This window comes from Balaenoptera physalus (assembly GCF_965194825.1).
Source record: "Balaenoptera physalus genome assembly, chromosome: 9".
Taxonomy (NCBI): Eukaryota; Metazoa; Chordata; class Mammalia; order Artiodactyla; family Balaenopteridae; genus Balaenoptera; species Balaenoptera physalus.
Window position 1 is genome coordinate 102476297 of NC_138888.1, and position 23761 is coordinate 102500057.

Below are 23761 nucleotides of genomic sequence, written 5' to 3' on the forward strand. Positions count from 1 at the left end.
CAAAGTATCTTGTGATTCAGATTGAGATGTATAAAATAACTCCTTTAAATGAAAGTTTTTCTTAGGGAAATAAATGAATGTGAAAACTGTGACATTAAAAAAAAAAAAAAATCAAAACCATTCCTTAGACTAAATCAGCTTTTTTCTAAAAGACTGTATTATAGAGTAGACCAGTGGTTCTCAACCAGGGGCAATAATGACCTCCCCTTCCCAGGGGACATTTGGCAACATCAGAGACATTTTTGGTTGTCACGGCTCAGGGGAAGAAATGGGGCTACTGGTATCTAATGAGTAGAGGCCAGGGATGCTGCCAGACACCCCCAAATCCTCAGGCCAGCCCCACAACAAAGATTTATCCATATCGAAATGCCAGTGGTACCAAGGTTGAGAAACCCTGCAAGAGGTCATAAAACTGTAAGTCAGAAACCAGGGCAGTAAATACAGAATTTCATGTAGCTCTCTCTTTTTCTCAATTTACTTTCTGTATATCCCGATCATTTTCTGCCCTGAGCAATAAGGGTTGCTGAAGACACTATGATGTCAGAGCAACAATTTTGTAAAAGGCTGGATATCTTAGGATTCATATTAGAAATAACACATTGTTATGCAATTTAAAACTCTTTAAATGTGAATAATGTGGGTGAAATGTTACTAATTTATAATACTATTGATTAGCCTTTAAGAGTACAAATAATATAAGCTCTAGTTCTATCATCCCACATATTTTGTGAAAAGTGACATTAATATTCAGTTTGTCCTTGTGTCATTTTCATTAATTAAATAGCAAATACCCTTGCTTATTCACAGTGTGACAAGTAGGTTATTTCTGAGATAATCTTCTTCTTGGGAATAAAGTATTTCAGAAAGATATTTACACTGTTCAGCGTACTATGTTAGGTTTTAAATTCACTTCTTGTCACTGTTTTCATTATATATTGTGTAAAAACATACATATTTACCAGCATGACAAATAACTGAACAAAATATCAAACACAAAATATTTCATAGCAAGCACAATCACCATCTGAAAGGTATCACAATTTCCTGTAGTGGGATACTTATTTTACATTTTTAAAATAATAAAGTTGCTAAATTATTCTTCATGTTTGGAAAATTAAAAGGAAATCAACAAAATGCTTTTCATTGTCTTTAATTCAACATCTGAACTATAACAATGATTAAAAGATACGTATTTCTTATCATCAGTACTATTTAAGCAAATTTAAAAGGTAAACCTATACGTATACGAAGGTGAAGAGAAACCAGTAATTAGTATGTACTTCTTCAGTAGGCATAATAGTAGAAGGTTTAAGAAACTGAGGAAAAGCTTTATAATCATAGAATATTATTCAGTTTTCTGGACATGAGATGCAGAGTGAAAGGGAGTACACACTGGTCCCACTATACATGGTCTCCACGCCCAGTGAGGGGATGTGTCAGTAGCCTCGGGCAGAAGGATGGAGATTTCCATATGTCAGCCAGGTGAGTGTTCATAATGAGTGTTTGGAAAGTAAGCTCTGAATGGAGAACTGTGGAGAACACTTTAGCACCCACTCAGACTTCCATTTGGGGATCTGTTTGCCATTAGAGTCTATCCCTGTATGTTAAAAGGATCTTGACTCTTCAAAAGGATACTGACAACCTAAATGTATATGTCAAGTACAGCTTAACTCTCTGTTGACACTTTTCTCATTGCCAAGTACAGGGCACTTGATCGTGGAACCCTTAACATAAATACTGTAAATAGGGTCCAGCTTTAAGTACTCGTCCAGACAATGCACTTGACCCACACCCACCTGAAAATCCACTAGTATTTCCTCATGAGGTCCTTTTACCTATAAAATGTAGACACATTACAATTTCTAAATTGCCCATCTCCTTACTGCTCTTGTTTCCCTTCTCTTGCCTAATGTACTTGAGTATGTTTGCTCTGTGACCCCTATTATTGTCATCTTTTTCTCACTGTCTTCCCCACCCATGATCTCCTTAAGCATTTTCCCCCCTCTGTTATCTTTTTATGTTTCATTTGATGTTCTTTCTCATCTAGTCTGATTCCCTCTGATTCTCACTGACTTTTCTTATTTTCAGTGGAACCATTGCTCTTTTCCTACTAATTCTGTCTTCCCTCCCTCATACCTTTCTGCCCTGTTTATCTTTTTTTTTTTAATTGAAGAATGGTTGATCTATAGTGTTTCAGGTATACATCAAAGTGATTCAGTTATGTATGTATGTATATATATATATTTTTTTTCTTTTTATTCTGCCCAATTTATCTTTTAATTCTACCTTTGTCTACTGCTTTGTGCCTCCCAAGCCCGTAGCAAAGGCATCTCCCATCTCACTGCAGCATTCCTCCTCCACGACTGCCCACCACTTCCTTCCCCTTTTAGTTTTTCCAGCTTGCCTTTTCTTTTATCATCTAATCCTTTTTAAGTGTACAGTTCAGCAGTGTTAAGTATATTCATGGTGTTGGGAAACAGGTCCCCAGAAAATTTTCATTCTGCAAATCCAAACTCTGTACCTGTTAAACATCTCCACCTCCAAATTGTTTTTGAATGAGTTGCCCTCGCCCGTTCTTCTGGGAAATTGGGATTGTCCCTGCCCCTCCCCCATGCCACCCACTCTGTACTCTTGCTTTTAGCAACTGCAGAATTAGGCTTCTCTGGAAATGGAGCTTGCCAGAAGACTTAAGCACACTTCAGATGAAAGGCGGCTGTAGTGCCAGGCCCTTTCTTTGCGCCCACCTCACTCCAGAGGCCTCTGGAAGGGCGTGAATGCAAGTCCATTGTCAACTGCAGTGGTCTGAGTCGGCATCACCCATCCACCAAATGGCTAGGCAGAAACACAGACCTAGAGATTCACAGGATTACGTGCTTCGGACTTCTTGAAAGAAAGCCCAGAATCCTTTTAGTACTTATTTTTACATGAAAGTCAGTGGTCTGAGAAGAAGAAACGCTTATAATATGCATGTATGCACCGATGGACAAAAAAAATGTTGATGTAACATGGAAAATCTGATCCTAAGTGGGTAAGCTATTACGTTATGCTCCATTTAACATGTTTTTTTTTTTTTTTTTTTCCATTAGTGACTTTAAGTTTACAGGCAGAGGATGGCTCTGATGAGGGTAGTCACTTGAATGAAATAAACTAACAGAAAGTCCTTTGGCCTGGGGCACTATTCTCCCCGATGGGGTCAAATAAGTGGTAGGAAAATAGCTGACTGCCTTAAAGGCTGTATCAACCACTGCCTTAAACACTGGGTACTGATGACATTTCCAGGATGCTGGCAAATTTCACTATTCCTCCAACATTCAATTGGACATTTTCACTATCTAAAATAAGGAAAGACTTGGAACCTTAAATACCATTAGAAACAGATACAGAATTTCAAGCTTATAGGTGCAGTGGGTAGGGAGTAACTTTTGTAATTTCTTGGCTGCTCTGAAAGCGGAAAGAATCATATACATAATAAAATCTCACAGTTGAATACAAATTACACTTATCCACTCTAATTAAAATGCCTATACCAGGTTCATATGAAAATAACACATCGTTCCAAATGCGTAGCATGACACAATTCAATAACATCCACAGTTGTAGTTGCTGCTAACACTACCTGGACAGAGGGCAGTGTTATTGCAAACCCTTGATTCTCTTAATGGGCCGCTGCAGTGTGTCCCGTAAGGTGATACACAAGTTCTGGTTCGCACCTGCGACCCCTGACCACAAGTAACTGAGCATGTGCTCCACTGGGACCACTCTTCCACGCCAGATTCACCTGTGTGCAAGACAACAAATAAACATGAAATACTGTATTGAATATTCATCTAGTAAGCATTATACCAAACTGACATTATGACATGCAAGAATAATTTCAATGTAAGAACATGACAGTACATCAAAGATACACAAAAACATTTCAGAGAAAAAGAAACTTAAAGAGAGATACTATTACACTGAGGCAAGATCCAAGTTAGCTATAACCTTGTTAGCAAGACTCCACTTCACAAATCCACTGGGCCATGGATGCTATGAAGGGACAAGTCAGCATTTTTCAAGAATGATTGTTGGAGCGATTCTCTTCAAGCCAATCTAAAGCTTTGTCCTTTGATGGAAGAGGAAACAAAATGTATTGCTAAACTTACTCTGGCTTTGGTGAGTAGGAATATATTGATGTATCCTTCCCCAGTCGTTTGTTCCATAATCTCCTTTCTAATGCTGGATGAGGTAGGGCTCTGGGAGTTTGGGCATATCTAATTTTTATTGTGTTGAACACTCACACTTGTTTATAATTTATTCCTTGTGCAATTCCTACTTTTTCATCCTATGACAGCCATTTATTTTGTGACAATTTGTTCAAAAACATTCTACTCACAATTTTCCCCATGATGATGCACAGTAGAGAAGTAAGTTTTACTTGAAATGAAGGAAAATTCCTCTATAATTTCTATTAATTTAATCTGGAACTAAAATTTACTAAAAAACTAGGGCTTTAAAAAGTCACTGAATGTCTGAATTCATTAACTTTCTTGGAGTAGGCATCACCCTGAAACTACGTCTAAGTTCTATTATGATCCAAAGTCATGTCCCAAGGAGACTTAAAGTCAAGAATTTCTAAGACCATCTCAACGGGCTTCTAATTCTATTCTGGAATGGTGTTCAGGATAGATTTTTAACACTAATTTGAAAACTTGCAGTTGCTTTTCTACAAATACAAAATTGGGCCATTTACCTGCTGGCAGGAACTAGTTAAATTAAATTTAGACTTTGTTGAAAAAGACTACTTTTGCTTCACTTGGTGAAATGTTTCTGAAAATGCTCCATCACTGATTATATATATCAAGGAGCAATTTATATTTTACAGATTCTGCTTAGAATTTGATTTGCCTTTAGAAGAAAATTCAACTGATAGAGTATGATGATCCATTCTCCACCTTTTTTGGAAAGGTTAATACATGACTTAGAAATGACTTGCAGTGCAACTCAAGGCATCTGGTCCACGGGCTGGGACTCTAGGACAGATGAAGTTTGGACTAGAATGTAACTCAACTTGCTGATCACTGAGAAGTTCTTTTTCCAAAAAACAGAGTCAGATGAAATAAAACATGTGTTTGATAAAGTAGTTCAAGTTACATTCTGGTGTAAGCTTCTTATCTCCTCGAGGGCCCATGACAACTAGGTCACAGACAAGCACACTTTGAGTAGCACTGTTCAGAAGCATTTGCTCTTATACTGGTCTGCAGTATGCACCCAGAGGTATATATCATAAGGGCACAGTGGTAACTAGGATGACATATTATATTAAATAGCACATCTTTTCAGTGTTGTGATCAGTGTTTGTCCTGGTCATACTCTATATGTCACCCTTGATTATTTCAGTATTTTTTGCCTTTACCAATTTATATATAACTAATCTATAAAAATGTTATTCAATGACCATTTGAATAATATTTAAAGCTATGCCTCATAGTTTGTTCTTTTACATGAAAGAACACTCTATCAAGGTTAAAAATAATTATTTTAGAAACCCTATATTAAGACAATGGTTAAAAAATATCTACCCATATATGTATACGTGCACATATATATTTAGCAGGGAAAAAAATTTAAGCTTAACGTTGGGGAAAATCTAATGCAAATTTTTTTCTTGTGATATTTCAACCTGTGTTTGTGATGAGATTAAGTGAAGTAGAAATACTATGGTTGAATGTGATTAATTAAAAGCCAGAAAACCTTGAACATTGTGAATTCTATAATAAGTAAAATGATAAAGGTTATGAATACAATTAGTTCTATTTTTCCACAAGAGCCTTGCATTGTTATGATGGCAGCAAAAGAAGGTTTAATTAAACTGAGCAATGAATCAGGATCAAGAACTATTTTTATGTGTATTTCTGTAAAATTTTTAAAATTTTGGGTTGCTTCTGAATGTATGAAGCTACAGTGATGTTGAACAAGCTAGATAATGATGCCTGGGTCATGAGGGATTGATAATTAGTGTTCAGAATTGGCATTATTCACTCCCCCTCAAACCGGTGGTTCGTTTTGTTGATCAAAACCAAAACAAATAAATGAATAAGATATATATGGGCTTTCAAATTCTGAATCAAATCTTGCTGTTGAAATACTGGCCCACCTACCAAAATGACCCCATTATATCTCAATCTATAATTTCAAGTGACATTTCCATGAAATAGTTATGATTTCCATGCTGCCATAGCCTCATCCCAAAAGGCATGAAGGCTGTTCTAGTCAAGCACACTGGGGCTTTGTGAGAAATACTTTATAGCAAAGATATTCTGTAAAAAATTCACTGACATTAAGACAGTAAAGAATAACACAAAGTATACTATTCTCAATATATATGTCTTTGGAGATAGCACAAACTAATTTGGTTCCTTAACTTGTAACTTAAGGCATATTACACATTATGTAGAAGGATTCAGTATCTAAGGTACTATTAAGGCTCTTTATTCTGACACGAAACATGAAAGGAAACTGAAAAAGCACTGCTATTAAAGTCAGAAGATCTGTCGTTGATGGAAAGCTACTGCATATTAGCTCTGTGACCTTGAGAAAGTCACTTTATTTCTCTGAACCTCTCAATAAAATGAGTAATACATCTACCTCAAAACCTATTTGTGAGGATTAAATGAGGTAAGGTATGGGAGCGTATTTTAAACTGTAAACAGAATACTAATAAAAAATTTTGCTAGTATGTTAAAATCATGAAATTAGAAACACACAATTTTATTTTTCTGTTTTAGATAACATGTGACATACTATTTTCCCCACTGGAATAAAAGACTACTTTCCTAAACATGTTTATAAGATCATTTGATAACTATGATGTTAAAAAGCATCAGTATGTGTAATTAAGATGTCTTAAGCCATCTTGTTGGTATTTAATTTAGATGTCTATATTAAATATCTATATCTTATCATGGCATTTCACTTCCATTGACTATAAATACAGCCATGTCCTAGACTATTTGAGCATTGTACAATTATGTCCAAACTAGCCTATCTCAGTTACCAAACTGACCAAAATGGTCAAGTTATTTTGATAAAGTAATGTGACTTTACTAAATATTACTCTTCTAGAAACATTGCCAGTCACATTATTACTTTATAGAAAGTTTGTTTTTAAATATTGGGTTGACTGATCATAATGACTGAAGAGGCCAGGTTACTCATTTTGAGAAGTAATTCTTAAGTTATACGGTCTGATAGCTCTTGCTTTGTTTTTCCTCATGACTAACATAAAAATATAGTGTGTTTTATTATTCAGTTTTACCCCTATTGCATTATTCTTTGTTCTCAAATTAATGCTAGCAATTACTCATCATTATTTACATGCAACACAAATTTCTTGGTTTGAAAGACAAATAGAAAAGTATAAATAAAACTTAACTTTTGTAGAATTTTATTGTGTGATACTGAGCTGTATTTATTCAGACTACCTTAACATCTGGAGAAAGTACAATCTCAGAAAATATTTAAGGGAAAAAACAAAAAAACAAAAAACCTGCTGTTTTCAGCTTTACAATTGCCTCGTGTCAAATATGTATTTTAAAAACTATGTTAAATAATGCAGCTTTACAGTCTTTAATCAGTATCATAGAAATGTAAATTTAAAATGTCTTATACCTGTATTTATACTTACCTATACTATATTTGGTTTAAAATGAAATAATAACTATATGTTATTCATTAGTTAAAGCATCCAATCAATATTTTCAGAACTTTAATTCTGAAGTTCATTGACTTTTCTGGCTTATTGTTAACAACATGGGGAAATAGTTTTAAAGCTCCTCATGGATCTATTTAATAAGCATTTCATTTATTTTACCAAATCATGTGTCCCTATATATTAGATACAAAACAATGCCTGGAAAATAGTGAGTAAATTAAAATGGAAACTAGTAATTCCTCACTAAGAAAATATAATGTTCCTTGTGATTTGAATTTGCAAAAAGGTTTCTGGCTAAAAACTCTGAATTTTCTTGGTATGTGTCACAGGCAAATCCAAAAACTGAATTTATATAAAAACTCCTGGCCAAATTGCATAATATTTATGCATAAACTAATTTTGCTACATTATTGGAAATTTAAACTATGGTTCACCATTTCATTAATAAGTGACCCCAATTTTAAGGAATTTCAGTAAACCAATGTCTGCCACTTCTTTTAAAAAATGTCAGGACACCTCTAATCTTACAGAAATGCCCCATGAAATGGCACAAGAAGGAGGCTGAGTAGTCAGTCCATGCCCTGTGTCTTTACTTAGAGTCAATCATCCCCTAATCTCTGGTCAGTAGTTGAGACTTTTTGATCCTTGTAAGGGAGAAACATACATTTAGAAATTTAAAAACTTGTCTGAACCTGGTCATGCACTTTTGGACTTGTTCAATCAAATAGTAAAAATATAAATCACCTTTTCTTAAATAAGAAGGTGTATGAAAAGCAATCCAGATAAGCAAGTTTTCTTCATTTCTGGATTTGGCTGCACCATATATTTTTAAAAAGCTAAAAATATGTCCTTAGTGTAGAATTTATTCTAAATGTTCTTCCTTTTCTGAGAGTTCTTTGACCTACTTGCCACTAATGTATTCAAGGCTACTATTCACCCATTACCAAGAGCACAATTCATTAAGAATATTTGCATTTTTGAGTTATAGATTCAAATCTAGTGTTCTGAATAAGTATTATCCTAAGATCACATGAACTAAAGGAAATATTCATTCTTCAAGGGAATTTCATCAAAATCAGTCTGAATGTCATGTCAAAAAGCTGGTCATGTACTTGAAACTTCTGTATTAATAGTAAAATACATGATCTAGATTGGAATGTATAAGACTTTATGAAGACATAGATAAAACTGTTAGTTTGCAATTTCCTGCAATAAAACTGACAGATGAAAATGTTTATAACACAGATTAATCATGTTTTCATCTAAGAACGTTCTACATTCAAAGTAAAGAGGGGGAATTATAGCCCATTTATTATGATGAGCCCAAAGAGGAATGCATCTATTTGTTTATATATATATATATTTGGAGTGATGTATTTTAAAGTAATCTAATTTATTTAGGATTAAAAATGTTATAAAACAAAAAATCATTTTTGTTGATAGTTAATTATTTGGAGTGTATTATACCTTATTAATAAAGACTGTCAACTTTTTATTATTTAGCTTATATAACAAAACTCTTTTCAAATTAAAGATATTAAATTCTAAAAAAAGTTTCTAACTAATTGCTATACACTTTAACAATCAATTAATATTTATATGATACATGACAACTGAAAAAATATTCAACATATTAAATATCAAATTTCATCATCTAAAGTCCTACTTAAAATATTAATTCTGAAAAGTCCTAAAATAATCAATTATTGATGAAATAAGTTTGCTGAGTTTCTTTAAAAGTTTAATGATACATTTTAAGTAGTTAATTAACATAAGTAAATAATAATATGTAAATCCTAAATGTCCCACAATGAAAGCAAAATAAATCTTACACATTTTTTGTGCACTTTTCAGTTCACAGCTACTTCATTTATGGACTTTAACTGGTGACAAAAAAAAAAAATGGCTCAAAAAAATATCAGCTCCAAAAACTGACAAATGTGCAGCAAAAGATTATGAAAGCATGCAGTGGTTTCATTAAATTAACAACAATAAATAGAAAAATGTAACTAACGTATTACCAGTTTGTGCCATAAATTTAGCAGCATCAGCTTGTTCCTGAGGGACCCTTTTTTCATGAACAGATCGAGGTCGCTGACTTTTAATTGTATGATCTCCCATCATTCCAAATTCTAAAGACAGAATAAAGGTATATGAAAGCTTGTGTGTAGACATTTCTCACAAATTACATCACTGTCTCATGCAATATGTTCCTACACAGACCTAGAAGTTACTGATTAAATCCACGATTCTAAATTTTTTAGGCTGATCTGCTTGGAACATTTCTAAACTCAAGTCAAAAAAAAATCTATAAACAAGAACAAGGTTTCAAGAAACAATGATAACAGTCAGTGAAATGACACATCAGGTTTTAAGCCAGCTGAAGTAACAGAAATAGTGTACTCTTTTCTGATCGTGTTTTGAAGCAATACATGAGCAAAAATACAACCACAGAGCTAACTTGTTTTTCAGAGAGAGAATCCTGATGCAAACCAGCTGCTGCTTTGCTGAAGAATCATCACCCCGACAAGTTTTTTCAGCACTTCCTTAAGGAGTGAGTAATCCTGTAACCTAGCTTACCTAAGGCAAACATTCACTTGATGGACTATTTTCCCAAAGACAAAGTTGCCCTTAGGGTCCTCCAAAGCTTATAGAAAATGGTGGCTTAGATAACTCTCATTCTCTCCTGCCTTGTGCCCACATAATTCTTCATCCCTTTTCTAACCACTTGGAAGAGGGTGTTTTCTCTTGTAAAAGTTATGTTTAAGAGAGAGAATGACTCCAGGTTTCTGTTATTTAATCCTTTCAACATATACCTCCTAGGAAAGGAAAATAATCTGGGCCTAACTCAGAGACAGATGGAGGAGAGAAAAAATAAGCTGAACAAAATAATAGATTCCACATAGCATATATTTTTTAATCTATATGCTTAGAACTCTGTAAGCATTCCATGCTTATTTCACTGTTACTGTAAAATAATTTGAATAAAACCAAAGCCTGATGAATGGAGTGGTTAGTTCTGGCTCACAGGACTGTAGGTGGGGGAAGAGCATTGCTGAGGGGCAGGGGTCAGTGGTGCTCAATGTTCCAAGAAAAGTTTTGGGTCTTTAACACGAGGTCTTTCATACATGACACACATGACTGGGTAAAATATGTTCTAATGATAGTGCAAATAGATTGCTAGACCTAATAATGTCAACATTTGGGAATGGATAATTTCACCAGCTTATTGTTTTGGCGTTTCCCATCCATCTTTAAATCATCTTCTGCTAAAATATTACAATGTACCTTGTACGATTAAGCAGTGTATTTTTTATGCACAACTCTGATCTTTTATGCAAGGAGAAAAGACTAGCACGTGTTTTTGTCCAGCCTGGCAGATTTCCTCATAAATATTAAAGTATGGCTCCTGACAGATCGATTTGTCAGAAATTCTTTCCAGATATTCTACCCAAGAGAACATCCCATGAGAAATCTGAGAAATCTAAATGTGTGTTTGTTTTTGTCAGTTTAGATAAAATCCAAGGCAGGAAATGGAAATTTTCATAAGATGTCAGTTGGTTTAATCTCCTAAAATCCATCACTGTTTTCCATTACTGCCAACATCCTTTCATTCCATTCATTTATGTGTACGTTATGTGCTGCCTAAACCATGCTTCATTCTGCTACTGAGAAGTATCTAATCACCTATCATTTAATGATTTTGGAAAGTGACCACATAGAAAATTTATATCTAGACTCCTGCACTATCCAATATTTTGAAATATTATATATAAATGAAATTTCTCTGGATCTGAAAATAGCAAAAGAAATTTAATAGTAATTTTTATTAACAGTATGATTAACCTTCTGTCCTCTTGAATTTATCATTTAAATTGTGTACGTGTGTGTCTATCATTTAGGGCATCTGAGTCAGAGCACATGTTCACATAAGTAATCTGGGGGCTCTGATGCTTACACTAAGGTAGTTTTGGCACCCGGAGAGCAAAGGACACCAAAGAAAGTATCCCATGCCTACAACTTCCTAACTACAAGGTAACTTTATTACCTGTTCTAGTAGAAGGCAATTCTTCAACTCGGTGGCAGCATGATAATAATCTGCAATTTGTTTTCTAAGGAAAAATAGTTTACAGGAACTATGATCTTGAAATCTAGGGGTCTAAGGATATAGGTTGGCTCTGAGATCATTTTAAAAGTGTCATATTCAATTTTTAATGATTTCTGAAATTTAAACACGAGTAAAGTACTATTTTTTTTTAAATAGGCATTAGTATTTCAGTGAACTATTTGACATTATTAGCTGGAATGCAATTGAAGCTTCTCAAATACAAATTACAAATTTTATATTACAAATTAAATTTCTATACTCTTCACTCTAGTCCCTTCTACTTACTAATAGTCAATGTTATATTAGTATTCGTGCTAATGCCTTATCATGGGTCACAGCATTTAAGAAATTCTTCAATCATCTGTGGACTTGATTACTTTAGCTTTACATAATCGAAAGTTTAAAATAAATTTTCTGATTATTGCTATCAATATAATTTATATTAAAAATTACTTTAAAAATTAAAACTATTCAATAATATGAGGTCTTGATATAACTAAATTCCCTATAAGATAGAAGACATGCTAACAATTTACTTCTTTTTCTCAGATGGAAAAGCAACACTATGGTAGTATTTTTTTAATGTGCTAGACGGATTGTTTCAGACCTAAAACAATCCTAATTTGTAAGTGAAACACGTAAACTCTTATCTAATTGAGTTTCTTTTGCCAATATTTATGTGCCAAGTGTTTGAAAAATAACTTCTTTGTTTAAGGGTTGTTATCAATGGTAAAATTTAACAGCAAATGCTATGCCTCCATCCATTTCTCACAAGGGAATACTTTCAAAATATTTGTGCTCTCTTTCAAGATGATATCATCTTCTTGATTTCTCATGAATATAAAGGCCAATTGGCTCATCTAAACTTAGGGAGAAAAAGCGATTATTTTTGCTATTATTCTCTTATTTAGTGAATATGGGTTGAGGTAAACCTTTAGTGTGTTATGCTTTCTGAATAATATAAGTTCTTCATGGTTGTTGATTTATATTCAAATGATTCTGAGGTGGCAAAGATCATATACTACATTAGTTACACGAGAAAAACAGCATAGCCAAATAAAAAGATGATCTGCTTTGGTGAAAGCAATGAAAAGCAAGTTATGAAATCAAATGAAGTCATGTACAGCATAATATTGTATATGTACATATGGTACATGGCTTATGAAAATACAGGGTTATTTCCTATATCTTTATGTTGATGGTATCGATGAAGTGGTGGATAAATAACTGCATTCATATATAAAACTCATATGGCTTTCCATGTTTAGGCACATTTTCTCATATACACTCTTTCACTGTGCTTCTCGATAAAAAAGCAGTAGTCTCTGGAAGTACGATACAATCAAAGTCACATGAAAAAAAGGTTTTGAAAATCTGTTGCTTTAGGTATAGTTTTATGTCTTTTCTTCCCCCACCCAGAAATATTAGAAGTAGATCGTTAAGAAACAAATACACTTGAAAACTGACTCTTGGTAGTCAATTGTCAGTCATGAAGTTTCTGTCTGGAAATCAAGGGTTATAATAATGTGAAGGCATCAAAAACCTAAAACACACACATATCCATTTGTTATTTTACCATGTGTTTATTTTTCAATGTATGGACAAGTAGAACAGCAAATCAGTTGATAACAGTTATTACTGCAAACTATCTTGCAATATAAATATTAACTTCGCATTGTTAGCTAGCTTTCCTTCGCATTTCTAGAGAAACAATTCTAGCCCACTGTTGCTTCTCAAGAAACTCTCAGAGTTATGCCCTACTTTTAATCTACAGCCAAATTGCACTACTTTTTGTCATGGAAATGGTCAAGCCAACACCACCTTTCTCTTATTTTCCTCCACCTGAAACACCTGCTCCTCCAGCCATGCCTGCAATAAAGCCCTCTCCAAGTCCACCTCCAATGGCACCACCTCCATGAACTAACCAACCAATCAGAATCAGCCTCTGTCTGCCCTAACTTCTGTTCTGCTTTGTATCAATAATGGACTTTTACTTATTAGATTGTGCCTTATTCCCCGAACTGGATTATAAACTTATATGGGAAGGAAGTATGTCTTATGAGTTTTAAAAGCACCTCCTGCTTTGCATATAACTGGGGTTCAATATTTATTCTATAAATAAATTTCATGCTAAGAATTGCTTCTCCAAAAGGCAAATTTCTAGATGCCTAGAACCATTTCTTTAACTTGTTTGGTGAACAGTTCAATGGGGAAAAAATAAAATTCTTAGTGAAATACTTAAAAGTTAATTATGTATGATTATGATGGTCAACATTTCTTTTGTCAACAGAGTTAACTATTGTTGCTATTGTGTCGATAAATATATTCAGATTATTATTTAAATAATTGAAATATTACTTTATTTAGAACTTAAATCTCACTGTCCCAAAGCAAAGCTTAATGCCCTAAAACAATGCTTAATTTTTGTCAATAAACATTTATCAATTACTTACTGTTTTAGGTATTAAAATTACAAACATAAGTAAAAAATAGTCTCTGATATTCTCACACCCAAGAAAACCCACTAAACATGGCCTGATCCTTTCAAATACATAAAATTATTTACTTTAATCAAAACATTAAGCTGCACTTGTATGTTACTAAATTCGTTCATTTATTTTTACACTTATTGGAAACAGAGTTGGCACAATTATTTTGCATGCAGAATTTTTGTGTGCATAAGATGGCCTGGAGATATTTAGGTAGTGAAGAGGAGACCAGATCATCAGTTATTATGATATTATTCTGTTTTCTGAGATTATTTAAAATATTTTTTTGCAATATGATTAGACGTAAAAATTGTTTTCTCTCCCTCAACAACTCTTTGTTGAGTGCCTGTATAGTCAGGTGCTTTATGAAAAGATAGAGCTGATTGGGAAAAAGACTATTATCTTTTGGAGTCTACATCATCAAAGATATTTCTAGAACTGGCATGAACTATTGGAAACAAGGAATTTTAAAATTAGACATCATTAGCTGAAATTCTGAAGAACTCTGTTTAAGAAATACTTTTTACTGTTAATTATACATACATTAATTTCATTTTCCCAAAGAACCAAACAGGAATAGAATAAGTGGATGAAAGACAATTTCCAAAGTATTAATTCAAATTAATGACAATTATATAATAAATATCAGGAAATATTTAAATAAATTTTGATAAAATCAAAAATTAATATTAAGAAATATTTAAAATAAATTAATACATGTTAAGAAATATTAGAAATTTGAGAAACCTATCATTAAAATTTGAAAGGTTAATTGATATTCTTCCCTTCAAATTATTTCTTGGTTCCATTGCCATAATTAGATACCTGGTTATAGGCATGAAGATGCTATTTATTACAATAATAAAACAGAATCTTGCTTTTCAGAATACTCCCACAGAAATGATTTTATTAGATAGTTGGCCATGACTCTGTTAAGTAAATGGGTGACTTTATGGCACTTCTAAAATGGACAAAACATAGTATAATGAAACGATATACTGCTAGTATGTTTATAGAAAAATTTTAAATGATCAGTTGTTTTCAATTAAGTTGTTAAATTATGAAACCCAAAATATTTTATAGAAGCGATTGTCAAATATATTTAGTGTCTATACTCTTAGTCAATGATGATATGTTCTAATTCATTTTATTTCCAAATAGAAGCTTTGAAGTAATTACATATAATGATCGATTTCTTTTAGATCTTTTCAAACATGTATTCAAAAATTATATTATAAAACATCTTATCTCGAATGGTTCCAGGACCTTTGGGGTGTAAACCCTTAAACCATCATTTTTACACTTACTCTGTCTTACTTCTGGGAAATGTTAGTAAACTGGAAGCACCGATCCATGTAAGAAATCATCAATGTGTGAAATCATGTAGGAATTATTTGTTAATATTTCTTATATATTATCCAATTGCATTTTATGATCTCATCTCTTTTTGAGATAACTTTTGGATTTTTATAAACTATCAGTAATGGTTTGCTTGAAAGATACTTTATCTGTTGGTAATAAGTAAAATAAATGTAGAAGCACATAAATAATAAAAGCAATTCTACTTCCAATAATAAACTAGTAGGATTCATCTTTTCTTGTTGACCTGTATCAGAATTTAATTTAGCATTTTAGTACATCAGTGGCAAAATAAGATCCTATGCTGTGAGTTCCAGCACCTTTTGTAGGGAACTAAAACCCTCACACTATAAGATGTGAATAATCTTATTGCTACAGTGGCCCAATAAGATCTTAGGGCATGTGAATTACAAGAAAGTAAACTGGGTTGTCCCTGGATGAAGCATTTCTATATTCTCCTAACAAGAACAGGGCTGGCTTGCTTTCCTGCCAAGCTCTCTGACATGCAGAGGGAATCAGGCCCACAGAAAGCTTCTTTTAGGCCTTATTAAGGACCCTGGAAAGTATCTCTATCCGATTAAATGTGAAATTTTTGTAGGGGTTTAAGAGGCAATGAGTGAGAAATCATGGTTTGATTTGAATTGTAGATAGATTACTGTAATTGAAGAATGGAGAGCAGAGTCTAGGGGAACAAAATTAGAGGCAACATAAACTATGGAGAGCTACTGCAATTGTCCATATACAACTATTTGTGATTGGGTAGGGGGTCGGGTTTGATGGATGGGTCACCAGCAGCTCTTAAGCCTGGGGGAGCAAATGCATGGGGTACCCCCATTAGATAAGAATCAGAAGTCCCAGCTTACTGCAGGTTGAGTACATCTTTGGACCACTGGGTCCAAATTGTTGGCAACTAGAGCAATTGCCAGTGCCCCAAAAGTTTACAGGGAAGTGTTTTATAAGAAAGTTTATACTTGAAAAAAGTGACACTTTTAGTATGGTATTTTTGAGAGATGTTACCTTTGTATATATATTACATTATGCATATTGTATTATATGCATTATATTATGCATTCATTTAGAATGTTTAAGAAAAATGATTCCTCTATGATTTTTTAATTAAGGCTCATATCCATATGGGACTTTTCCACTTGCTGAAGTTCAATCTCATTTCCTATAACAGTACAGCGCAGAATAATTTAACTTAAAGCAATATCACTGAACGCATATTTACTGAAAGAAATAATTTAACAAGATACCTCGTGAGAATAATTAGTACATTCTACACTCCAACTGAAAGTTAAAAGATTAGATAAATGGTTGTTTGACCCAAACATCTTAACATATATACACAGTGGGTAAGCCATGAAGTGGATTTTTCATGCTTTTTCATAAGGCACTGGTATCTGCATAGTTCTGAAACATATTTACTGCACTTAAACCACCTTCACATGACTCAGATGATCTCAAGGTTGTACCTAGAGGTAAGAAAGGAGAAGTTCCTCTGTCATTTACACTTTTTAACTCATCCATTTTGTTCCCACAGAATTTCTTTTTTAGAGAATCTATAAATATCAAAATAAATAGTTCTACTCATGTTTTACCATTTATTGCTATATTTTTTGTGTCTAATCACATAATGTTTTAGTTTACAGCAGTATCATTGTATACATGTTTACTGAAAGAAATATCAAAACTGAGTTTTTAATGAAAATGATTCCACTAAGACATACATATAGTGTTTACAGCAATTTCTAAAAATAACTATAATACCATCTTAACTATCTTCTCAATACTGTAACTTATTTTTCAGGGACACATGAATACATGTGGATAATAGTTTCAGTATTTTTCTAGTCTATAAATTATCCTTATAATCAATTAACATATATTCAAACTTGTTTCCATCATTTATCATTATCAGTATTGAAGCCCAAGGGGCATTCTATAGAGAGAACTAAAAATGATTAGCCGTTTCAAAGCAGTGTTTCAAATACCTAGAGACAAGGAAGAGCATTTAACTAAGATGTGAGCTACAGCTGAATTGTCAGGGTGGACAAACAAAGTGAAGACCAGCATATGCATCTCCTGTTTTGAGCATCACACCTGAAGTTCTCTGAAACTGTTTCCTCCTGTTGCAAAAGGGGATTCTGGGAACAGGGTCTCCGAGGTCTTCTGAAGCTCTAAAATTGCATTATTTTCTCAGGTCAGAAGTTGGCACGTGAACATAACATACAGGCCGTCTCTCAGCAGACCTGGAGGCCTTGAGGCTCTGACCAAGGTTGACTGGGGCATGCAGAGACACAGAGGCACCTGAGTCTAAGTAAAACACAGAGTTGTAGTTGCTTCCAAACCTCTTCTTAAGTCACTCAGTGTGGAACAGTTCCCTGGATGCATGTCTAAGCACCAAAGCAAGGTTTACTTTGCATGGGAGGTCTCAAGATTGCACAGTACTTATTAAAACACTTTAGCCAGCATCCATGTTGGAGAGGGATTTTTTTTAGAAGACAATATGCTTTCAAAGGCATTGAGCATGAATAGAGCCCATTCATTCAACAAACATTAAATGAGCAATTACTATATTCCAGACAGGATTCTAGGCACTGGCGATATAGCCGTGAACACAGTAGACAAAAATTTGTGTTTTTTTTGTTTTTGTTTTTTTCTGTTTTTTAATTTTTATTTATTTATTTATTTATTTATTTATTTATTTATTTATTTATTTAATTTATTTATGGCTGTGTTGGGTCTTCGTTTCTGCACGAGGGCTTTCTCCAGTTGCGGCAAGCGGGGACCACTCTTCATCGTGGCGCGCGGCCCTCTCGCTATCGTGGCCTCTCTTGTTGCAGAGCACAGGCTCCAGACGCGCAGGCTCAGTAATTGTGGCTCACGGTCCCAGTTGCTCCGCGGCATGTGGGATCTTCCCAGTCTAGGGCTTGAACCCGTGTCCCCTGCATTGGCAGGCAGATTCTCAACCACTGTGCCACTAGGGAAGCCCCCAAAATTTGTTTTTGTGAGAGAAAATTTTATAGTTATTCCTAGTCTGATAGGCAAGGCTTATAAAATCTTTCACAAATATTAAATTTACTAGCCAGCCCTTGGAAAGTTTCCTTACAAGCAGTCAAATATATATTTGTCAGATTAATAACTTTTAATTTCATTCTTTCATTCACAAACTGCTTCAGATAAAACTGATTTAACTGCATGTCTCATCCATATCATTCAACAGAAATCGGTTAAGAGGACCACTTAGATGAAAACGGTTGACTCAAAAGCCAGGTCACCATACCCAAAACAATGCTGTGGTCTCATTGGTTTCTCTTCTATTATCTTCAGAGTTTTCTTTCCTTTCAATTTTAATTGATTTTGTTATACACTGATCTAATCTCTTTATACCCCATAAGAAAATGTTTGTTCTTTCTCATTCCATTCACTATTGTCATATTATATCTTTTATATCTTTTTATTTTTGTAAACTACCCAAGAAGACATAAATATGCTTTCATTATACCATGCCTCTCTATTTTCCTGGGGCCAGATATTTACATGTGTGTTGCCTTCAGAGGTTTGCCTCCAGAGGAAAGATTCCTAGAAGTGGTTTTGCAGTGTGATGTCATCTCCCATCCCAAATATACTTCACAACAAATAGTGAAGGGAGGGAAAATGTTAGATTTTTTTGGTCTATTTTCTGTCAACGTACAACACCCCTCTTCATCCTAATTAGTGCTTTTTCTTGTCCAATTTTGCTTGATATTAATACTGTTATTGCTGCTTTGTTAACGCCTTTGCTACATTTTTTTCCATATGCCTTCTACTCTTCAGTGTCATTTTGCTTTAAGCATATATCTTACATAAAACATGTATAGTTGTATTTTAAAAATCCCATCTGATCCTCTTCCTTTTAGTAGGAAATTAAATCCATTGACATTCATTATATTTATTATAAGGTTGGACTTATTTCTTCTATCTTATATTAGGATTTCTCTTTAGCATATTTTCTTGCTGTTTCTTCATTTTTCCCCTATTTCAATTTTTTTGGATCAATAGGAATTTTTGGTTACATTTTTTTCTCCAGTTATCCTTCTTCAATTATTCCAAGTGCTGTACACTAATTTTATCACATGTACTTAAGTAAATTTTTAAATCTATCAATATCTATAGTGAATCAGTAACCGTACTCTTTCCCAAACCAAGACAAGAATTTGAGTGTGCTATCCACGTCTCACTGTCTTGATACTCACATATCATTCATTTCCAAATGACTGTATATTGTGCTGCAATAATTAGACTTAACTATTAGTCTCAGCTATTAATCTAACTATCAGTATTAATTTCTCTGTTGATCTTTCTTAGATTTGTTTAATTTTGCTCAAGTACATTCTTTAACAGAGAAGGGCCTAAAATTGACTCATCTTGCCTTCACACTTGAATGCTAGTTTGGCTAGACCTAGAAATTTAAGGTCAAGAAGTTTTATCTTAGTTCCCTGACCAGGGTTTGAACCTGGGCACCCAGCAGTGAAAGCACCGAGTCCTAACCGCTGGACTGCCAGGGAATTTCCAAGGTCGAGAAGTTTGTTTTTCATACTGAACTTTGATGATAACTTGGACCCTGAATGCCAGTATCCAGTGTTGCCTGTGAGATGTCTTCTGGTAAGAGAATCCACTCTTCTTTCTGGAAGGCTTTTTTGGGATTTTTCCTTTCATCCTTGGAAATTTTACCAATGGATCTCTAGACATCAGTCTTTCTCACTCAGCATACTTGCTACTCTGTTCCCTTTCCATACAAGGACCAACCCTTTAGCTGAGCACACTGAGGGCTCTTCTCCAACTTCCTCTTTTGTTGGTTTCCTTCCATATCGGGGTGTGGAGGTTCGGAGTTACTGCAAGCTGCCCTCTGCTTCCATCCCAGTCCCTCTGCATCCATCCACTAAGAACTTCCTCTGAGAAAAGTTAACCCCTGATTTCTGACTAGTAAAGGGTAAGTGCAAACCATATGACTTTCCATGTCGTTCTCTGAACAGTTCTCTTTCCTACTTACATAAGCCTTTCAAAAGCATATCCTCTAATTGCTCACTTTCCCCTCGCCCAATAATGTCAGGCTATCTGACTTCAAGCCTCCTTCCCGGAATGAAACTGCTCTCTGGGAAGTCAGTTGCCTCTTAGAAACTGTCACATTCATCCTGATTCCTTCAGCATTTGACACCCTCCCACGCTCCCCCGTCCCACAACTTTTCCTAAAACGTTCACCTCCCTTGGTTTTCAAAGCTGACGATTTGATTTTCTTCCTCTTCCTGACTGACTTCCGTCTCTTCCATTGCTTTAGTGGCTCTTCATCCTCTAAAAGCTAAGTTTTCCCCTCGGGATTCATCTCAATACTCTCTCCCTGAGAAATTCCACCCATTCCTACAGGCTCAGGTACCGCTCTTGGGCAAGCAACCATCAGTCTCCCACTTCTCTAGGCTGAACTATCTCCAGACCACCTACACTACAGTGCCCCCTAGATACTGTGACACAAACTTAGTATCTACGAAAACAAGCTAATAACTGCCTTTACGTGAGCCGGACCTAGATGTGCATTTCAAATTTAGTTTTAATAAACATACGGTGCTCAAGATAAATCGTTTGTGAATAAAGAGCAAAATAAAAGTTGACCAGAAATAATGCAGAAAATTTACTTAGATTTATCAAAAATATCCTGATGGACCAGTTTGGTTATGTAAAGATGGGCCTTGGCACTAAATCTGGAAAACTGAAAGTGATAGAGAGATACTATTTTGCATAATAACAGAGTAGTAATTTGAAATTTACTGAGGCTGCCAGGGAGACAAGGTGAGGCTTCCTGGGGAAAATAGAGGAAGGAGGTGAGGTTAAAAGGAGAGGCTTAAGGAGTAAGGAGAGAACGTCCAGAAAAATGGTGGAAAGTTGAGACCAGAGGAGAAAAGTGTGAGATTCCATGTGGAAGGAACATCAGGAGCAATGTTAAGAACACTGGTACTTAAGTATAAATGTATATACTGTGCTGGGGTGAAATAAAATCCCTCCACACTACAACCAACTTCTATTAAAAGCCTATACCCTGTATTAGAAATATTTACAAAGAGGTGATTAAAGAAAAGAAAGATTGATTTCACACTGAGGTTGGCAAGGGACAGAATAAAGAGAATAGCCCCAGACACAAAATACAAAGCAACAATTGAGGATATAGCTAAAATACATGTAAGAGTGGATGGGCAGGAACACATAATTCCTCCCTCAAAAAATCCTTAGAGATATTGGGAGCATATTGAATTTATCATTCTAAATTATGTGGCAGATCAAGCCAAGTGTTTGTTTAAAAATTATACTGAGGTAAAGATAGTCTTTCAAAGGCTGGAGAATTTGGGAGCACATCAATGATAACTGTAGGGTTACAACTTGACATTCTTATACTGGGCTCTGTGTAGCTCATACTGTAATATATATTAAACATGGTCCCTCAGCTAATTTTGTACTTTCTGAACCATATGCAAACTCTAACCTAATCTAACAAGGAGTCCTAAGTTGTTTACTAGTCATCACCTAACTGGGTTCTACAGGATTGGTGGCCAAGTGGCCAAGGATTGGCAGAGGGGGTTAAAGATGACATCTCTTATGTGCTAAATCCTTCCTTATTTTGGTTTAGGGCTGCTTCTTCTTCCCTCACCCTAACCTTCACAGGAGACACTAGCTTTGACTACCCAATTATTGTGAACTGTTTCACCAAGACTTAAGTGGTAGACGTAATTAAAGTTTTGCTTTTCTGAAGGAAAAACAATGTCTTCTTTGTGTTGTAGTTTTAATTTTTTAATGTTTTCCTTAATTATAATATCTCTTCAAATCTATGTATTCTGTATATTATTATTCCTTTGCCAGAGTATATGTCAGGGTATGTCTTCTAGGCTGGGATATACCTGGCATAACAAGTTATCTTAAAGTGAATATATTGGGTTTTTGATGACTAAAGTTTGATGAGTCAACACTGTAAAATAGCTGTACCAAAACTCAATAGAAACTTTTGAGTTTGGGATTGATATGTATGCACTGCTATATTTAAAACAGATAACCAACAAGGACCTACTGTATAGCACAGGGAACTCTGCTCAATATTATGTAACAACTTAAATGGGAAAATAATTTGAAAAATAATAGGTACATGTGTATGTAGAACTGAATCACTTTGCTGAAAATAACACAACATTGTTAATCAACCCTACTCCAATATAAAATAATTTTTTTTAAAAAAGATGATTAAGAAAAACTTTAGTTGCATTTTTTAAAGTGTGGAATTCAGGACTTTTGGTCTACTTAGCATTTAGTTGTGGTCATTAGTGTTTTACAGAGGAATATTGATAAATATGTGGAAAGAATAGTGCTCAGAATGGTAAAAGAGTGAGAAATGGAGTGAGGACTGTCTCAAAAATTATAGTTTAGTGTCAGGCTTATTTTGGAAGTAAATTTTGAGTGCCCAATGGATAAGCGCTTCAGGGAAAAGAATCTAGTAGAAAAGCTAGGGAGAACTTAAAGAATCAAACCTCAGTTTAGAATTATAAGCTCTATAAGTACCACAAAAATAGATTCTTATTAGAATAAAACACTGGGTATGTTTAGCTTGGAAAAAAACTCAGGAAGAAATGATAATTTTCTTTGGATATCTGGAAACCTCAAGTAGCAGAAGGATTACAAATAAATTAACTATGTTGTTTATTAAGAAAGAACTAAGGGGAAGGGTCAAATCCATAGGAAGAAATTTCTAACAATTTGGGGTCCATAAAACAGAGTGAGTGGCCATATGAAATACCAAGCTGTTAATCAGTGGAAGTACTTAAGCAGTGGCTGTGCGCCTAATGAGTATTGTAGCAATAATTCCTACATGGATGTATCTCTGATTCCTAGAATCTGTGATTCTTCCTGTTCCCCCAACCCCATAGTCTATCAATTTTCCACTGTCATGTCTCCATCCAAAGCATGTTCCAAATCTGTCAAGGTCTCTTCAGCTCCACCACCACCACTCAGGTCCACACCCCACTAGCCCCCAGCACTGGGATCATTGCAATGACCTCCTAACTGCCCCCCACCCCTGCCACGACTTCTGCTTAC

General features: G+C 34.5%; 1 protein-coding gene across 3 annotated transcripts in view; it reads right to left on the reverse strand.

The window, feature by feature from the left end:
- The window catches only part of ADGRB3 (adhesion G protein-coupled receptor B3), a 793357-nt gene that overhangs the window by 481653 nt on the left and 287943 nt on the right, over window positions 1–23761 (reverse strand). For all 3 annotated transcript variants that reach the window (XM_082474137.1, XM_082474138.1, XM_082474139.1), the window contains 2 exons: window positions 9715–9825; window positions 3617–3778 (listed from right to left, as the gene is read on the reverse strand). In XM_082474137.1, the coding sequence (XP_082330263.1) occupies window positions 3617–3778; window positions 9715–9825 (273 nt within the window). The remainder of the gene's footprint in view (window positions 1–3616; window positions 3779–9714; window positions 9826–23761) is intronic.